General features: G+C 33.2%; 5 protein-coding genes across 5 annotated transcripts in view; 2 read left to right on the top strand and 3 right to left on the bottom strand.

The window, feature by feature from the left end:
* Sobp (Sine oculis-binding protein) overlaps positions 1–3,239 on the bottom strand; it is a 20,076-nt gene extending 16,837 nt beyond the window's left edge. The window contains exon 1 of the mRNA XM_013317768.1: positions 3,017–3,239. Within this exon, the coding sequence (XP_013173222.1) occupies positions 3,017–3,091 (75 nt within the window). The 5' untranslated portion in view covers positions 3,092–3,239. The remainder of the gene's footprint in view (positions 1–3,016) is intronic.
* Positions 3,240–6,264: 3,025 nt separating this feature from the next.
* On the bottom strand, positions 6,265–8,065 carry S2P (membrane-bound transcription factor site-2 protease). The gene is made up of 2 exons (XM_013317725.1): positions 7,839–8,065; positions 6,265–7,767 (listed from the first exon to the last, which is right to left on the bottom strand). The coding sequence occupies exons 1-2, from the start codon at positions 7,911–7,913 to the stop codon at positions 6,358–6,360; spliced, it is 1,485 nt and encodes a 494-aa protein (XP_013173179.1). The 5' UTR covers positions 7,914–8,065; the 3' UTR covers positions 6,265–6,357.
* Positions 8,066–8,354: 289 nt separating this feature from the next.
* Positions 8,355–15,071, top strand: LOC106122214 (transmembrane protein 39A). Its single transcript, XM_013318123.1, has 8 exons — positions 8,355–8,735; positions 9,012–9,302; positions 9,692–9,831; positions 10,967–11,065; positions 11,439–11,658; positions 12,242–12,404; positions 12,808–12,947; positions 13,697–15,071. The coding sequence occupies exons 1-8, from the start codon at positions 8,493–8,495 to the stop codon at positions 13,943–13,945; spliced, it is 1,545 nt and encodes a 514-aa protein (XP_013173577.1). The 5' UTR covers positions 8,355–8,492; the 3' UTR covers positions 13,946–15,071.
* Positions 15,072–15,489: 418 nt separating this feature from the next.
* CysRS-m (cysteine--tRNA ligase-like protein, mitochondrial) lies at positions 15,490–17,229 on the bottom strand. Its single transcript, XM_013317745.1, has one exon. It carries the CDS (start codon positions 17,153–17,155, stop codon positions 15,629–15,631), a length of 1,527 nt encoding a protein of 508 aa, XP_013173199.1. The 5' UTR covers positions 17,156–17,229; the 3' UTR covers positions 15,490–15,628.
* Positions 17,230–17,565: 336 nt separating this feature from the next.
* On the top strand, positions 17,566–18,379 carry LOC106121990 (cytochrome c oxidase assembly factor 5). Its single transcript, XM_013317832.1, has 3 exons — positions 17,566–17,841; positions 17,914–18,009; positions 18,251–18,379. Exons 1-3 carry the CDS (start codon positions 17,734–17,736, stop codon positions 18,290–18,292), a joined length of 246 nt encoding a protein of 81 aa, XP_013173286.1. The 5' UTR covers positions 17,566–17,733; the 3' UTR covers positions 18,293–18,379.
* The last annotated feature ends 758 nt before the right edge of the window (positions 18,380–19,137 follow it).

Here is a 19,137-nt window from a genome sequence, read left to right as displayed (position 1 = left end):
AAGATGATATGAAGTAAAGGATAAGAGTTAAGGAGAGAACTAACTACTGGCGGAATGAGAAATGACGCATAGATAAAAACTTCCTTGTACGGTAATCGTAAATATCATTTACAAATTATTTACTGACTAACTGTCGCCAGCGACTCAGTACGCGTGGATTTAAAAAAAAAACTTAAGTAGTCTATGTGTTCTTCCAGACTATGTTCTACATCTATGTCAAATTTCAACAAGATCCGTTGATTTGTTCTTGAGATACTTTCTAACAAACATCCATCCATCAAAACATTTGCATTTATAATATTAGTTTACAAATTCGATCTAGTTGACTATAAATAACATGCTAAGTTTATTAATTAATTTTAAACAATATCTTAACCATTGCTTTTACTTGTAAAATTACGTGCCTCATATTTTTACGAATTTAATATTAATTATTGTCATTTCTGGAAAAATGTATCGAAAGGCCACAGATACAATAAAACTAATGACGTTGCTTATTTTAAATTAGGTTTAATCGAACGTTTGAGATTTAGCTTACTGTTGTAATGCAGATATTTGGCAATAACTTGACTCATTGCTGATTTTACAGATTTGTGCGTTGATCTGGGTCAGATAGTTACCAAGTGGAAGATGCGTGTTCACTGTTACGCATTTTTTGTTACCAACATTTGAAAAAATAAGGAAAAAAGTAGCAGTTTATTTGAAGACTAGCCGGCGCCCGTGTCTCCGTCCGCGCGTTAATTTAAAAAAAACTATTGGTCGCAGCGTAATGTTTTATAGCCAAAAGCCTTCCTCTATAAATGGACTATCCAACAATTTTTTTTTTCAAATCGAACTAGTAGTTCCTGAGATTAGCGCGTTTAAACAAACAAACTCTTCCGCTTTATAATACTAGTATAGATTTTAGCGTTTTGTATAATTAGTTATTGTGAAATCTTGATACAGGAAAACAATTTTATTTAAAAAACTTGTACCAATAATCTGTAAGACCTATTTAAAAAATCTAAAATTATTAAATGACGTCATCAACCTGCTCTTATCCTTACAGAGGGTCGGCACAGTATGTACATACATACATCCATCCATCCGTACATCTCTATCAGCAGTCATATCTGAATCTTCCCCCTTCTTACGCATATTCTCTTTCACAATATTTGCAAAATAGTTTCACTTTTAAAATATAATTCAATGGAAGTAAACACTATCATACTTTAAGGAAACATAGCAATATTTGACAGACAAATCTATCCGTAAATCTAATAAACATGGATTCCCTATTTTGGTTACATTTTCCCGTACTAGGGTAACCATGTTTGACATTTGACGATATAACAAGTAAGGTTCGATATTGAGAACATAATTTTATAAATCTTTTCTTTCCCGACGATTGAAATCTATTACAATAGATAAAGAGGTTTTTAAATGAAAGTAATCAATCGGGAATTTAAACAATATGTTAATAATTTTATAAAAAAATCACTTTTAACGTTCCCATGTGAAAAGATCTTAGGATCTTTGTAAAATAGTACACATAAATTTGAAATTGAAAGTTCAAATCTTTCGATTTTCGATTCACATAAGTATATTTATCCGACGTTCTTACGATTAAGGAAAACATCGTGATGCAACATGTACATATCTGCGTAGAAATTCAAAGATGTGTGAAGTCCTGCGTGGTTGACTAAGGCCTAATCACCCCTAACTTACGGTAGGCTCTGATCCCCTCAGTGTGGACGTATAGTTAGCTGATGATGATTCCAATCGACCGGACATAATAGATTTTTTTTATAGTGGGACTAATACCTAAAGTTACTAAACTTATAGTCACTATATAGATATCGTTTACTGTAACTTTCCTCAAAACATGTCAAATCGTCATAACATGACGCGTGATTGACTGCAGGCTGATGGCGATACTGTTTGAATACTGCAATTTGCATTTAGAACGAAAATATTCATAAATCATGTAACAACTTTGATAACTAGCTGTTCCACTGACAAAATCTGTACAAAGATACAAAAATAATGTTGTCTTTTTCTTTTTTTAAGAGAATAAGAGGGACTTAATAATAGTTATTTACTGTGTTCCTGGCACCTCTTTCTCAGGTCCTGTTTATTTTAAGTTTTAGCGTAATTTCCTCTTAGTTACTGAAAGCAACATTTAGATTTTAGGTTAAATCATGATAATTTTGAGATGAAATGCTAAAAGTAAACCGATGAGGCAACCGCCGCCGTCTTTGTAACCAGAACGAACATATCAAAAATAAAAAACCATTACGTGTTTAAAAATTTAGATCGTCTAAGCTTGTAATAGGTGTTATAAATTGTATCGACCTCAAATTTTCTTTTGAATCGCGAGTGGTCGCGTCCTGTGACGTCACGCGCGTGGTCACTGGCGGGTTCATTGACATGTCAAACTATTTCCGCGGCGCCAAAATAGAAAAAAAGCGCGCGAATCCGCGGGGGCGTCCTGCGCGCTATTACGGCACTCCGTTATCACCACACGTACTACGCGATAATCAGATGAAAACAATAAATCGAGGCGTCGGCTTGCGGCCTGGGACGGTCTCGAGTTACGTTTTGAGCAAAGGAACGTCTAAAATTACCCCGCACGCACACCGGCACACGGCTATAGCGACGCTTGCACACCACCACGTCGCCTATATCTATTATCAAAACATCCACCGACTCCGGTTACAGCGATCCGAGCGCGCTTCGGATATCGCATTACACACTTTAATGGCTGGAAAAGGCCTCGAAAACGTGATATAACACGAGTTTTATTGTGTATCGCGAAACGTAATTAATATTGTAACCGAATCTCGAATAATTTATTCGGCACAACCCCGCGAACCTTACGAGAGCCGCGGCGAACGTATCGAATTTAAAAATATACCATCGAGTGTAGTGTTACGAGACGGAACAGTCCGCCTGCCAAATATACGAAGTAATTCGATGACCAACTTCCTACGGAAGTCGCACTCCATCCTTGAAATTGTCTACAATTAAATCTTACCTTGATCTCTTCTTCGTTTTCTTTCTTAACTTGAGCCCGCGGCGGAGAAGAATTTGTCGGTGTTTTATTATCCATGTCGAATAAAAACAGCCAATTCACCAAAATAAACACAAAGTATATGTTGGACAGTTGTCAAAGTTTTTCATGTCACAAGTAACTTCGATGATCGCGTAAACATTTCATCCGCGAGAGGAAAACCACTACACATTCGTCTCGCACGGCAGTCAGCCCGCGACTGTTCGATTTCGAAGTTCGCGCTTTCGCTTAGCTTAGCTCGAAGGTGGATATTCGCATCAAAAAGCTGCGATATTTTCCCGCGCTCGCTCAAGGGGCGGAGCTTATTGAAAACTAGAGGAGTTTTGGGCGGTAACTCTTTTTGACGTTAATAATATAATATTACAACATAAAAATTATTTTTTTTTAATGTAAAAGGTAACACATGATCTTAACATATTATATTTTCAGGCGTGAAGTGGAAGCGATTTCGCGTTTCGTCCGGAGGCCTTATTCAGTCCTCTTTCCCTTCCCACCCTTTTTCTTATAAGGAAAGGATGGGAAATGGAAGTGGACTTTCCGGATGAGAGGATGCATGTAAAGGGAAAGTGTTTTCTTTCTGTGCATCCTCTCCTCCGTCGATTAAAGGTAGACAACGCATATGCAATTGCGTATGTCTATGGGCAACGGTCACTTCGCTATTTCAGCGATTTCAGGTGGCCGCTCGTTCGTTTGCCACCTTGGGATATAAAAAAATATATATAATATATTAATGGAAAGCTCGAATAAGTATAAGAAAATTAAGAAATAAATATACATAATTAAAGTTTGGGAAGAGAGAAATCAAATAAAATAATTAAATGAAAAAAATAAGATGAAATGGAATTTTATACATTACATAAACGCAAAAACTTTACCCGTGTTTCAATCGGGTTATAAATAAAGGCTGAATGACTTTAATCCCCAGATGTATGAGGTTTTAAAAAAAAATTTTAGCCGACATCAAAAAGAAAGAGGTTATCAATTCGTCTGTATGTTCTTTTTTATTTTTATTATTTATTATCACCAATCAAAGAAATATTTCCACGGTGGGTCTAGTGATATAAGATCAATCTTATTTTATCCATTAAATACGATAAAGTTACAGCACAGTTTATGATTATTACAGATATACATTCTGATATCTCAATTGCATGCAATTAATTATAATTTGGCAACAATATACCATTTATCTAATAGATAATTTCTAGAGATTGAATTTATACACGTTAATGTTTATCGTTTACAGTCTTAGTAATATTATAAATGCGAATGTTTGTTAAAAGGTACCGTCAGAACGACAGCATAGTTCTCGCTGAAATTTGGCATAGTACACAAAGGCGACATTCGCGGGAGACTAGTTAGACAAAATCAGAACAAGCCATAACTACTGGATGAGTCGAATTATAAATTTTAGCTAATAATGGTAGGTCTTCATTTAACAACATGTCTTTTACAAATTGGCCGTATCCGTGTAAAAACAACTTAGTTTTCTGCCGCAATCAAAAATCACATCTTAAGTAAAGTAGAAAACAATTATTCTGTTTTCTGTAACTGCAAAAACGAAGGAAGGCGTGGGCGATGTAGGCGCTCGACCACGATTTTTCGAAGGACCTTACACCTTCGAAACATACCTATTGTAATATATAATACAAGAAAAATTTAAGAAGACAAGTTTAAACAACTGAATTATATTATAATTAAATGAATGAAATCGACGTGTATGTATGCGTAGATAGATACATATATGAATTTAGAATAAGCGAGATGTGTCAGGACCGAGCCAAGTGGAGGTTCCTGGTCTCTGCATACATCTTTGTGTGTGTGTGAAAATCATACCCGAGCCAGTGAAGTCGTTTCTGAGATTAGCGCCCACAAAGACACAGACATGCTGACGAAATTTTTACTTTAATATTTTTCTTAGTTCTGATAAGATGTATTAGAGATTTCCGGACTATAAAATAGTTTTCATGGGCAGGAACTATAGGCGTACAATTAGCCGATTTTTGTTGCAAAATGGAACGCAAATATTGTGTCACATATGTCATTAGAAACAGCTGTTCTGTCAATAAATGTCACTTTGACATTTTCAGGATACAAATAAATCTTACTGCAAAATAAAGAATTTACAAAAAATCAATTACTATTACAAAATTATTATTAGTTTTATTTTTAGTTTGGTTTAGTTTTAGTATATAGTTTATAGTATTATTTTGGTAGTTTAATTAATTAGTTTTATTAAATAGTTTATTGTTATTTTATATTACAAAAAATGTTGAACTGTTAAAGCAGTTTCAAAGAAAAATTTTTATCGCTACGAAAATATGACATCAAAACTGCCAAAGACGACACTTAATTTGAAACAGGTAACGAATCGAAACATCAAATTATACAAGTAAAGGAATACAGCGTATTTAAATTTACTATAAACTTAATTACTTTCAGTTTCTTCTGAGACAAGAAGTGTTGAAATTATATAGAGATATATTTAGAACATTACGCAAAATATCAGATGAAAGCACACGTTCCGAACTTAAGGATTGGGCTAGGAGTGACTTCAGAAATAACAAGCATCATAGAGATGAGACAGCAATCAAAAGTATGTTATATTATGGAAGAAAATCATTGAAAGATTTAGAAAGGTCATTGGCATTAAGTAAAAGCTGATATAGGTTTTTATAATAACATAGATGTCTGAATTTAATTAGTTATTGTAAATAATACCTTTATCCTTGTACTTTGATGATGCATTATTTACATAAACTTGATTGCAATGTTTTTTTTTTAAGTTTAATGTACACATGAAAAGTAGACATACAAACCAGATTGTGTGAAATGTAAATAAATAGATTAATTGAAAAAAAGTATTTTTTATTTAAATTACAATACTTTGTTTCTTTTGTGTCTTTATTACGTCATTGAAAGCCTTTGTATAAAACTGGGCTGTAATATTACTTTTGATATGTTACCATAGATTAGCTAAATTAGTCATTTTAACAAATTTCTAACTCTAAAAATATGGCTTAATAAATACAAGATAAAGAACATTGCTTTTAATACTTGAATCGTATTTTTAATTTTAAATAATCACAGCTTAATAAAACTAAATTATCTCACAAACATTGTTTACTTGCTAAAACCTGAAAATTTATGAAAAATTATTTCTCTAATAGAACAATCTATTAATTAAAACAATTAATCCTATTTATTTTTTATTAAATAAAAATATTGACTATGTATTTACAAAAAAAACATTAGCGGTATAAAAACTCTACAAAATAATGTAATGTGGTGCATTTTGGCATGAACTAACTATACATATAAACCTCTTTGTAGAAAACATAAATTACAATTGGTACTGTCACTCCTGTTCCTACGACTACAGAAAAAACTGTAAAAAATGTAACAAAATCACCATTCCTGTTCAAATATTTTGCAATAATCTGTATTATACTTCGCATAATATGATGTCCATCTGTACCATAGCAAGGGACAACATTCAAAAATCCTATGCCCATTGAAAAAATGAACACATACCTTAAGAGTTTTTCAAATTGAGATGGTGAGAAAAATGAGAACAAAGATAAACGAGGGAAGTACTGGTCTACAGTAACTGTCTCATGCAAATCATACGGAACACCTAAATATAAAACAGCGTGATCATCTTTCCTTTCAATAATAATTAAGAAAGAACTATTTAAAGATGGCTTCAAACAATGCATACCGATTGGACAACTGTAACCACCTTGGTCTGTGCATTTAATCAATCTATTCTTCACCATATCTCTTGGTTTCAAACAAGAATATTGACCTGGTAATACAGAATCAACTACTACTTTCGGTTCCATATATTCAAAACATAAACTGTACAAATCATCTTTCCTACAACATTCAACTACATCATTTTCTTTAACTGTTTCCATCATTATTTCATCATTTTGAGCTACAAATTCAGCACTCGTACATATTCCGTATCTACTATGAGCTTCATGAAGACAACGGATCCAATCTTTTGCATTCTTTATGTCACATCCATTGACATTAGTAATTACATCACCTATATTAAAACCTCTTACTTCTTTCAATGGTGATCCTTCAGACATAGCTGTAACTTTGACTCCAATATCACTCTCGTAAGCTATACTGAATATAATAGGTGATGAAAAGAAAAGTAACATGGCAACAAATGCTAATACTACATTATGCCAAACACCAGCACAGTAAATTTTCAATCTCTTTGTAATTGCGAGACTGTTCAAATGTTCAGTATTTAATTGAACAAATGCTACAGGTATTATTGCAAATACATAAACACCTACACCAATTAATTGGACATCTTCTTGAGCTGCTGCCAATGCATGACCAAGTTCATGGAATATACTACTCATTCCCATTGCGAGAAAGTATACCCAAAAGTCCGAAACTGGTATGTTAACTCCAGGCAATGCTCCTCTAATTTCAGGCATGCTGCCTATGTCAATTGGGTCATAAAAGTGTTCAAGAATAAAAGTAAGAAGCGTCCACAGGGCAAACGGGAGGAATAACCACACTGTGAAGACATATCCACATGTAAACCATTTTCGAAGAATCCTAGAGAGATTCTTACTCCATCTATATAAAAATCTATTGAAGGCAGAGGTAGTCCATGAAAAGTTTAGTATTCCGACTTTCAAACCGGTCCCATCCAGGAATGCGTAATAAGGATAGTGCATACAACTCTGTAAACAAACAAACAAATATTAAAGAAATTGTTTTGTAAACATATCAATACTCATGAATACACCCATACCTTGAAGAAAGAATCAAAAAACCATATCACTACATAGAAGGCAATCACAAAGGAACAGAGTATTGTGAACGACATTTTCCTATTAACAATATTTATGAAATAAAATTATAAAACATTTTTGCTGTACACAATACCGGTAACCGGCGTGAATCAAGATGCATTTAAGTTAGAATTTTTAATCGATATTGGATATAGTGTTGAGTTGATAATGAACCATATCGCAAATCTGTCAAGTGTTATCACAAATGATTTTTGGAGCCGGATATTAACCGAATACTACAAAATAATTGTAATTTTTAGTATGCCAGACTGAGTAATTAAAAAAAACTAGTTACCAGGCCCGTATTTAGTTATAATTATTTATAAATTATTATTAGTAGTATTTCGTGTAATTATATTTCAGCAACCACATTTTCAGCAAATTTTAAAATCGATTCTGCGTACATCTCGACATTTAGATAGAGAGAGAGATAGAGATAGAGCCATCCCTAGTTATGTTCCTTATGTCATATGTCATTGTCATTGATTCAAGTCCCTGAAGTCGTGATTTCGTGAGATTTCGTTGGAATTTGTGATTTGTGCTTAAGTGAGTTTGACGGACGCGTCTTGTGTGAGAGTCAAAATAAAGTATTGTGACATTTTATCATGTGAGTGATGAGTTGTACCGAAAATGAAAATGGACCTTTTGTGGTATTCTTCCTACCAGCGATTGTGGGCTGCCTGACCATTTTATTGGCTAGGCGCTGGGCTAATTCACAAGTTAGCAACACATCGTCCACAGCTGTTTCCAGACGACGAAAAATTATCAAAGATCCGCTTGTAAAGCGGCCTTTGCCGCCGATTGCCTGTAAAATGGTCCCTCCAGGGACAAAGAAGGCTTCTGGAGTTGCTAGGAAGGTTTGATTTAGACATTTTATCTTAAATTAGTTCTTCGTTTTTTTAAGGAACTTCCTATCATGGTATTCCTTGCTGTCAACATGTCACAACACAGCAACAATGTAGTACTTTGTACAACTAACTTGAAATGATTAATAAACAAATTTCTATTAATTTATCTATGAACATTTAAAAGCAAAAATATTGTCAGATTAATTTCACTTTCTATACTAGAACTTAAATGAATGTTATATATATGGTATGTTATACATACCAAATTAATTTTGTATCTTCCAGGGGACAGTACCTTTACTTGAAGATGATATGAATGGTGGTGGGAAACGAATGTCTCGTGCGCCCCGAATATCATCAGCAGTACCACCATCAGGCAATGTCGGAACAGATACTAAGTTGATGGATGGTGTGCAACAACCAAAACATATACCATTTCCATATATCCCACAAGATAGTGAACTCCTGTTTGAGATTATGAATTTTGTCTTCACACTTGTGGCAGCAGGATTACAGTTTCTTAACCTATACAGGACAGCATGGTGGTTACCACACTCATACACTAATCAAGCAATGGTAAGTTATCACTTATTATTTTTAATCTTGACATTTTTAATTATTTTTACAACCAAATCTCTATCTGTCTCTCTTCAGTCAAATGACGCCCACTGCTGGAGCATAGACCTCTTCTAATGATCACCACGATGATCAGTCCTGGGGGCACACATCTAGGATACTCACACAGTCTTGATCCGATCTTACTTTATTTATTTATTTAAAACTGATTTTATTAATTAATTTTAATTTTATTATTATAAGTGTCAAAGTTTAGATGTACGAATGTTGGTTATTACTTATCTCTAAAAGAACCTTATATTATATAAATTTTCGTAAAAATACATTTTTCAGTTTTCTAACAATTTTATACTAAAAATTGTTCATATTAACTTGTATATTTGTTTCAGAATTTTTATTTGATAGACCCTCATTTGGTGGCATTTATAGTGACAATAATAAGTCGAAGGTTATTCTTAAGCATAGTATTGGCAGTTTCGAGACAATTTATTACACCAAAGTTAATGCCTCATGTTACAAACTCTGCTAGGTAAGTCAAATAACACAAATAATCAACATCTATCCACTACTTAACTTCCTCAATATCACTATTGTTAGGAAGATAATCTGACACTGTGCCGGTCTAACACTGTGCCGGTCTAACACTAGCCATATTAAAATATCAAGGTTAAAGTCCCTGCACTAACCGATCTGACACTTAAGACATCGCGCTATTTGCGCCAAAGGATTCCAACTAATAATATTTAAGAATAGTAATATTAGCATTTATAGTAATTTTACAAGACTTAAAATAACAAATATTGTTGTGTGCATAAAAGTAGTACTTTGAAAGACAAAAAAAAAAATTCTATTTATATTATATTATACAGAATGACTGTTATTATAGTACATTTTCACAGTGGCAGAGCCCGCTTTAACATCTTCGCACGAATTGTCCCGGCTCGCCCGGTGAAATACCACGACCACACAGAAGACAGGCGTCAAGTGGAAGCTATTCCGCGTTTCGCCTGATGAGTGTGCGTCCCGGAGTCCTAATTTAGTCCTCTTTCCCTTCCCACCTTTTTCTTATAAGGAAAGGATGGGAAATGGAAGTGGACTTTCTGGATGAGAGGATGCATAGAAAGGGAAAATATTTTCTTTCTGTGCATTCTCTCTTCCGTCGATCAAAGGTAGGCAACGCATATGCAATTGTGTATGTCTATGGGCAACGGTCACTTCCCTATTTCAGCGATTTCAGGTGGCCGCTCGCTCGTTTGCCACCTTGTGATATAAAAAAAAACATTTAATTTCATATACCTTTTAATAGTTTTTTTACTGATTTATACAAAATACGTAATAAGTACATTAACAATGTCTAGAAAAGGTTCTAAGTCTGGTAGAAAATTGTAACATGTTACAACATGTACGAAAAATATACATTTAGTTGGAAACAAATGTCTTTGAGTTTTTATTATAGTTTGAAATAATTCACAATATGTTTAGAATATTTGTTTCATCATCATCATCATCATCAGCCTATACTAGTCCACTGCTGGACATAGGCCTCTCCCATAGCACTCCACTGAGCACGATCCTCGGCCACTCTCATCCAGCTTTTGCCAGCTCATATTTGTTTAACTGTTTTTATTAATTAGCTATTTTTGAACTATATTTTTTACTTACAGAACATTTGTACTGGGCGTCATTTTAGGATCTCTGTCATGGTGTACATATTTCATTGCACTTAAATATGTATTCTTGGAGACTCTTTATCTATTTTATCCGTAAGTTGATAATTTAATTATTATTGTTTGCTAAACATAGATGGATGGATGGATGTTTGTTTGAAGGTATATCAGGAACGGCTGAACAGATCTCGATGAAATTTGGCATACATATAGTACATAGTCTGGAAGAACACATAGACTACTTGTTATGTTTTTTATTATAATTCCGCGCGAACAGAGTCGCCGGCGACCGCTAGTAATTTATGTTAGTACTTAAAATTGGTTTCTGAGACCAAAAATTCTGTATAGTCATCATTGTCTTTGACAAAATTGATAATTTTTAAATGAATATTTTGGTCTCAGAAACCCGAGGTTACCAGATTAATCGAACTTATAACTGCTATTTATCAATCACTTGTGTTATTTCCAGAGTGGTGTTATACTTCATATTGTTTGGCTTTGAGTTAAGTCCATTTTTAGAGTTGAACAGTGGTAACCCACCATTACACAGTTGCTCTCATGAGCCACAACATGCACGGAATGAAGCTGATACATTGACCGCAGATTTCAATATGAGATTAATTAAAATACTGTTCAACTCTCTCATAGAAGCGTACTATACTAGTTTTATACCTTGCTGTTTTGCTCAGGTAAGTTTTGAAACTATTTTATGATGGTGTATGTACATAAATGCCTCAAGAATGCATCAATACTAAAAATTTTACAAAGATGTAGAACAAAATCTGGAAGGATACACGGTTTACTATTTTTTTTTATTCCTGCACAGACGGATACCATGGCAAAAGCTAGTTGTATCACATTATTTTCTATTTCAATGTAGTATTTGCTATTGATAGGTATAGATTGGTCGAACTACAAAATTATATCAATTTCGAAAGTTAAGATGATGAAATCATCATCATCATCATCAGCTCACTATACGTCCCCACCGAGGGGCTCGGACCCTACCCTAAGTTTAGGGTGATTAGGCCATAGTCAACCACGCTGGCCAAGTGCGGGTTGGTTGATGATGAAATATAAAAGAGATTTTTATAATAAAAAGTACTTTAATTTCTTATCAGTTGTTTCTTTGTCTTGTCTTGTAAAGAGGAACATATAGAATATTCTTTAATAAAGAGTTTATTTGGAACAGTTCTTTCATAGCAGGATCTAGGATTTGAATTTTTCTAGTTCTAGTTTTACTATAGTTTTGAGGTTATGCTATTGTGTCAGCCGTTCCTGTACTACGACATCTACGCGGCAAGTCAGCAGGTAGGCTTAGTGCTGTGCGCGCTGTGCGGCCGATACTGCGCTCACCTGCTGAGCGCTGCGCACTGCGATGTCTCGCACCGCGCAGCTCTGCATCTCGGACGATGGCGACTCGCCCCACTCCACGGTCAGTACTCATATATATCGATTTTTATTCTAATCGATTATATAATAATATCGATTTTCTTAACATTTTCAATTTAATACTGAAAATCGAAAAATTATTATAAAAACAAGGAGCGTTAATGATTCTATTAATTTATTAAATAATTGTGGTAAACTAGCAAGCAGTCACCTGGATTCGGCGAAATAGTGAAGTGACCGCTGCCCATAGGCATTCGCAATTCCAGATGCGTTGCCAACCTTTAATCGATGTAGGCGGCACAGAAAAAGAATGTTGCCCATTATTTGCGTCCCTCTGTCCTCCTCCGCCAATTTAACTTCCCCTTCTCATCCTTTACTTGTAAGAATAGATTTAGGTCTCCGAGATGCAGAGTCATGAGATGTAATCAGTGCAAGGGATGTTGCAGGATCAGAGAGCAGCGTAGCGTGGTGCGGGTCGCGGTGGTGGGGGCGGGGGGCGCGCGTGCGTCACGCAGACGCGGAGTACGTGGCGGACGCGCCGCACGTCGCCGCGCACCCCGCAGACACGCACCACGCCAGGTTCTACGTATGTATTATTTTATTCAACTCTTGTTCATCTTTACTACTTTTTTGCAACAGTACAAAAAATAATTAAAAAAAATTACATCGTTTCAGCAATATAAAGCCCACTGTTGGGCATAGGCTTTCCTTTTTGTAATATTTAAATATGTAATGGAAAAAGGCCCTTATGATTAAATCTCTCTGGTTGTAGAGATCTCTTCCAGACAACCTCTAGCTTGTCTCGTCTTTGGCCCGGTCGTAGGGGCTAACGTAGATAGTAGAGTATATAAAACATAAATAGCAATAAAAGTCAGAAATAAAAGGGAAGAATTATTTATTATGAATATATCAGTTACATATATATTAAACAGATTAAAAAACTTATGTGTAGTCCTCTAACCACGTGAGACTCAGAGAGAGAAAAAAAAATATCACGGAACATCACAAGTAGGAGAGGTCCAAATATATCACGTATCTACCTAATATCTTCCTATTAATAACGTAATTGTTGAAAATGGCTGTATGTGTTTCAGGATAAGTTGAAATTATTGATTTTCTTATCTATACTAATATTATAAAGCGGAAGTGTTTGTTTGTTTACGATAATCACAGGAACTACTGGTCCGATTTAAAAAAAAAAAGTTGTATAGTCCATTAATAGAGGAAGGCTTTAGGCTATATAACATTACGCTGACCTGTAGTTTTTTTTTAATTCAGCGCGGACGAAGTCGTGAGCGACTGCTAGTATTTGATTTAAATGTTTTGTTTTTACAGGCAGTGTTCATAAATCCCTCAACATTGCTGTGTCTGCTCGTAAGTCTACAGTTAACATTAGTTGTTGTTCAATTGTGTTTACTGTTCAGTTCTATAGCGTGGCACAACTTTATGGCGATCATTTTCTTACTTTTCATCAATTATTACACATTATTCAAACTATTAAGAGATTATCTTGTCTCATGGAAGGTATATAAAGCTGAACATATGATACAAGACAAAAATGGTACAGTTTTAGCAACCAATTGAATATCAAACTGTTTTTAATATTTCATTTAGCTCACTAAATTTGTTTTTTTCTTTCTTTTTTTATGCATTTCACTTAGCTATTGAATTATAGAGTCGTATTTATTAATATTTTATCGTATTTTAAATCTACGAAGTACAATCATTATAAATATACATTGGATTTATTAATAGTTTTGAAAGGGAATTGTTTCTTTGACAGTAACATGTTGTTTCAAGTGATAATATATTTAAAAAAGGATGTTGACAGACAATAAAGTGATCCTACAAGGGTTCCGATTTTTTCCTACCTTAAAAACGAATAAGAAAAAAAATACTTGTGAAATAGATTCTGGCCTATATGGTCTTATAGAATCACTTTGTTGTCCGTCCGTCTGTCTTTCAACACTCTTTTTCTCAAGGACGCCAAGATATCAAACTGGAATTTATATTTCATGAAAATTAATCAAAGTTTTTAAACGTTGTAGTCAAGTGAAATGCATTTTGTAATAACGATCTGATTTGAATCAATTAATTGTACTTAATGGTTAATTTGCGCTCGTGTTGTAACTAAATTTTGAACAAATTCCTTAAAATAAGTTTCGCTTTTTGTTATTGGAAGTTATAAGACTGAGATGAACTAAGCTATTTTTTTTTCTGTTTAAACTATTCCAATCTGATTTAAGTTCTTTGTGAAGGCGACATAATAATACATCTTAAGTTCTTTATTTTATTAATCTTAAAATAAAACTTGCCATAAATTTGAACTTGAAAGTTGAAAACATGAGAAATATCATTAAAATACTTGTAGTAAAACGTATTTTTGTCTCTGGTCAAGAAAGAGACGAAAATATGTTTTTATTCATTTGTGTTGACTATGAAAAAAGTACGGCATAAAACTGACTAAAGTTTGACGCAAAGAGGTTACCAACCTTTTTCCAATAATACGATACTCATAGAAAAAACAACAAAAAACCTTTTTTTTTTCTTTATTTAAGTTGAAATATTTTTTAGGTTGGTTACATATCAGTTAATGTACATCTGTAATGTATATTGACGTAAAATTAAAAAATATTGTTTGCAAAACATCACAATCTAGTCACCAAACACAAATGTAACGAAGATATGTGAATAAAAATGATTGACAGATTCTGTACTTTTATTTAATACCTACAAATTAACTTTATAAATATAATAATAATAACCGCGCGCATCGTGAGAAGGTTCCTGTCTGCAGCCCTGACCATTGGTTGTTTGAGTCATGGGATTCCAGAGCCGGTGGTGCTCTATTTTTAATATAATATATTTTGTATGATTTTTTATTTTAGATATGAAATGTACTATATTAAGAATATGATAAATAAATGAATACGATAATTATAAGTAATATCCTTAAAAAGTGGTGGCTTACTACTATTTCTTACTAATATTATAAATACGAAAGTTTAGATGGAAGGATGAATTGATGTTTGTTAGAAGGTATCTCTGGAACGGCTCAATGGATCTTAATTAAATTTGGCATAGATGTAGATCATAGTTTGGAAGAACACATAGGCTATTTGCAAAGTTTTTTTAATCCCGCGCGGACATAGTCACGAGGAGCTTAGTATAAATTATAAATGGTTGGTTACTCCTTCCCGATTGTTCCAATTCATATTTTTATTTGACTATCACATAAAATAAAGTAATAAAACTTTTATATATAATTTATTTAGTAAAAACCCATGATGCTGTTTTATTGTCATTAATTTGAATCTTCATAGTTTTCATTTTGTCTCTGACCGTATCACATGCCGTTAACAATTCTTTATCCTTTCTTTGTAAAGCATTATTTCTTACTGTATGTCTAAAATCAACCAATGTATCTATTATTGAGTTAGATAAATCATTTTCTTTAGTATCTTGAAGTTTTAAACCAAAGTTTCTTAAAGTATTTGTTATGTACTGAGTGATTAGTATCACAGGTACTGGATAATAATCTTTGGTATCAGCTTTTATTATTTTATTAGTAACCGCTACTATGTTTAGTAGAGAATTTATACAGGATGATGTGTCAAAATCATTCTTCAAAGCTTCCAAATTATCACTCTCTATGTTTTGTAGTTCATTTAAAAGTTTATTATCATAATCCCCATGTCCTGTGTCACTCTTATTTACGTAAATTAAAACATCATTAAGGAAAAAATTAAATTTTTTTAATACACTTTCAGCTGTTTTCATAACTTCGTCCGTGTACTCCATTGAGTATCTATAATTTGACATAAGACATGCCATTCTGAATATATCAGATGTATACATCTTAAGAAAGTCCGGAATTGATAAAGTATTTTGCAAAGATTTAGACATCTTTACATCTTTTAAACTTAAATGTCCAACGTGAATCCAGTAGTTTGCCCATTGCCTTGTGTTGTGGAAGGCACATGACTGAGCTTCCTCATTCTCATGATGTGGAAACTGGAGATCAATACCACCAGCATGGAAATCTATTTGACTGCCAAACACTTTACTGACCATAGCTGAGCATTCTATATGCCATCCTGGTCTTCCTTTACCCCAAGAAGTCTCCCAAAAAGGTTCGCCCGGCTTAAAACCTTTCCAAAGAGCGAAATCCATTTTGTTCCTCTTTTCATTACTTGTCGGTTCACCATTATCTTGCATATTTTGTAATTTTCCATATGAAGGAAATCTACTTGTATCAAAATATACTGAGCCATCGGCAGCAATGTAAGCCATTTCTGAATCTATGAGGTTTTTAACAAAACTTTGTATTGTAGGCATATATTCTGATACCCTAGTAATTATCATTGGTTTTTCAACATTTAAACTTGATAGATCTAGCCAGAATTCATGTTCATAGTTTTTAGCTAATACTCTAAAATCTGTATTGGTTTCTTTGGCTTTCTTTATTATTTTGTCATCGATATCGGTAATACCCATTGCAGTGACTAACTTGATGTTAAAAAAAGATTTCATAATTCTTTGTAAAATATCTAATTTTACATAGCAGCATGCGTGACCTATATGAGCGGAATCATATACAGTGGGGCCACAGGAGTACCATGTAGCGATAGATGGATCATTTAAAATTACCGGTACCTTTTGATCGGCAATACAATTGTAAACATATACTCCAATTGGATTCCCATTCGGCATTAACCATTTTGTTTCCTTGAATGGTTTCAGGCTGCAGACGTGTGATAGTTTTCTTGAAATAACGGGTAATACTTTAACCATGTTTTATTTTATCGTTAAATCACTTAAAAATATTGCAAAATATTCCGATACACTGACATATGATGGAGATAACAGCTGACTGTCAAAGTGCTTTGTTTTGACTTTTGACAAAAAAATTAACTGCACATCTGAGACAATTTCACGTTTCGATCGCCGAAACTTGGTGGAAACGAATGAAGGACTTTGTGTTTTTTTTCTATAAAACTTTAATTATAAAGTAATAAAACAAATAAAACTTTATAATATGTAAACGATGGTTGATCTTATTTGGATTTTTCAGTTTTAGTGAAGGATTTAACCTTGAATTAAAAGTTTTCCCTTGCTTTCATTCACTGGTGTCCATGTCAGTTTACCTGTTAACCAGGTCATGAAATCTTTAAAAAAACTATTATTGTACTGTCAATGTCAATGTCAATTGTCAACAATTATAATTTGTAACCAAAAATTGTGCAAAATATTATACAAGATTATACAATAAAAGGTGTTTATCAGTGAAACTAATAAAATATCAACCAGAGTCTTATCGGCCGATTTGACTACTTGGAAAAAAACTAATTGGATATCGAAATAACATAAAAATGGTTGTGTATGGTCCTGATGATGTAAAATTAGCAGATAACACTGCGTGTGCTTCTATAAGAGCCGATCTTAAGATTTGTTTATTAAATAGTCCTTGTTGTAAAGTGGTTAGTTTCTTATAATTTAAATTTACCATACACTCCAACTAACACATTGTTTAATTGTTGGAATGTTTTTAGGATAGGAAGACTCCAAGGCAATGTTTAAAGGAAGGACAGATTTCTGACGAATGCCATCAATTGCGGCAGATTTTTTTCGAATGCAAGAGATCACTGGTAAGCCATTTATTACTATTATTATTTGCTGCCCACTGTTGTACTTAGGTTTTCCTTAATACCTTCCACATTTATTACTACATAACCCTAACTTATCGATTCTCAATGTTTGGCGAAGAATGAACGTACATAGATATTAGAGATTATGTACATTCATCAAACTTATATATAAATGTTGTACTATGGTGTACAAGCCTGTAAATGTTATACTTTTTCAATTTATAATTGTTTCCTCTTTCAGCTTGATAACCGAAGAAGATTTCGAGGGCTCAAAGGATATTAATAAAACTAGTAGATAATGTAAATATTTATTTTTGTTCTCTTAGTTATGTAATTTGTTGAAAGACTTGAATAAACAATTTTTATAGTATTTTGTAGTTTTATTTCAAGTTTTACCATTTAGATAATGCAAAAGAATGGATATGAACCAATGAATTCAGTCACATTCCTATTGTTAAAGTATAGATAATTTCCACCAGTGCAATTTCATTTGTAACATAGTTGTAGCCGCACCAGTGGAAAAGTACTTAAATTGCTCATTTTGAGTAAAAGAAGTCTGGGTAGTAATTGGAATCATTTTCGTAGCACTTAATATATACTATCCTTTAGACTTTCCTACTGGATGGTTGCTATAGGGTTGAACAATAATGAGGTTGTAAATAAAAGCCAGTATCAATTTCACTTTTTATTATAAAAATAAATTAGAAATTTTGTTTGTCTATTTGGAGCTTAGGCCATAATTAATAACAGCTTCCAAAGCTAATCAATGCCAAATAACTAGCTTATTCTTAAAACTAATTTCCTACATTATATACACAAATTTGAAGAAAATTATTTTAAAATACAAATTAGTAAGGTAAGGCAGTGCTATTACAATTTTTAATTCAATTAAGAATCTAAAAATGTTGCTATGTGCAATATAAAATATTTCAAATGTCGCAGTTTTAGTCTGCGTTACAAAGCAATTAAGGAGAGGTTAGGTTAAGAAAAACATAGTCTAAAGACATCAATTTATTTTTTGACTCTGTGGTAGTTGATGCTTATAAAGTTACACAAATAAGATATGACCTAAAGGTCTATGTTACCAGGTCACAAAATTAAAAAAAGTTACACATAATATTTCTTGTT

Source organism: Papilio xuthus, unplaced genomic scaffold, assembly GCF_000836235.2.
Source record: "Papilio xuthus unplaced genomic scaffold, Pxut_1.1 DF826933.1, whole genome shotgun sequence".
NCBI lineage: Eukaryota > Metazoa > Arthropoda > Insecta > Lepidoptera > Papilionidae > Papilio > Papilio xuthus.
The sequence above is the reverse complement of the archived record's forward strand: the minus strand, read 5'-3'. Positions and strand labels throughout refer to the sequence as shown.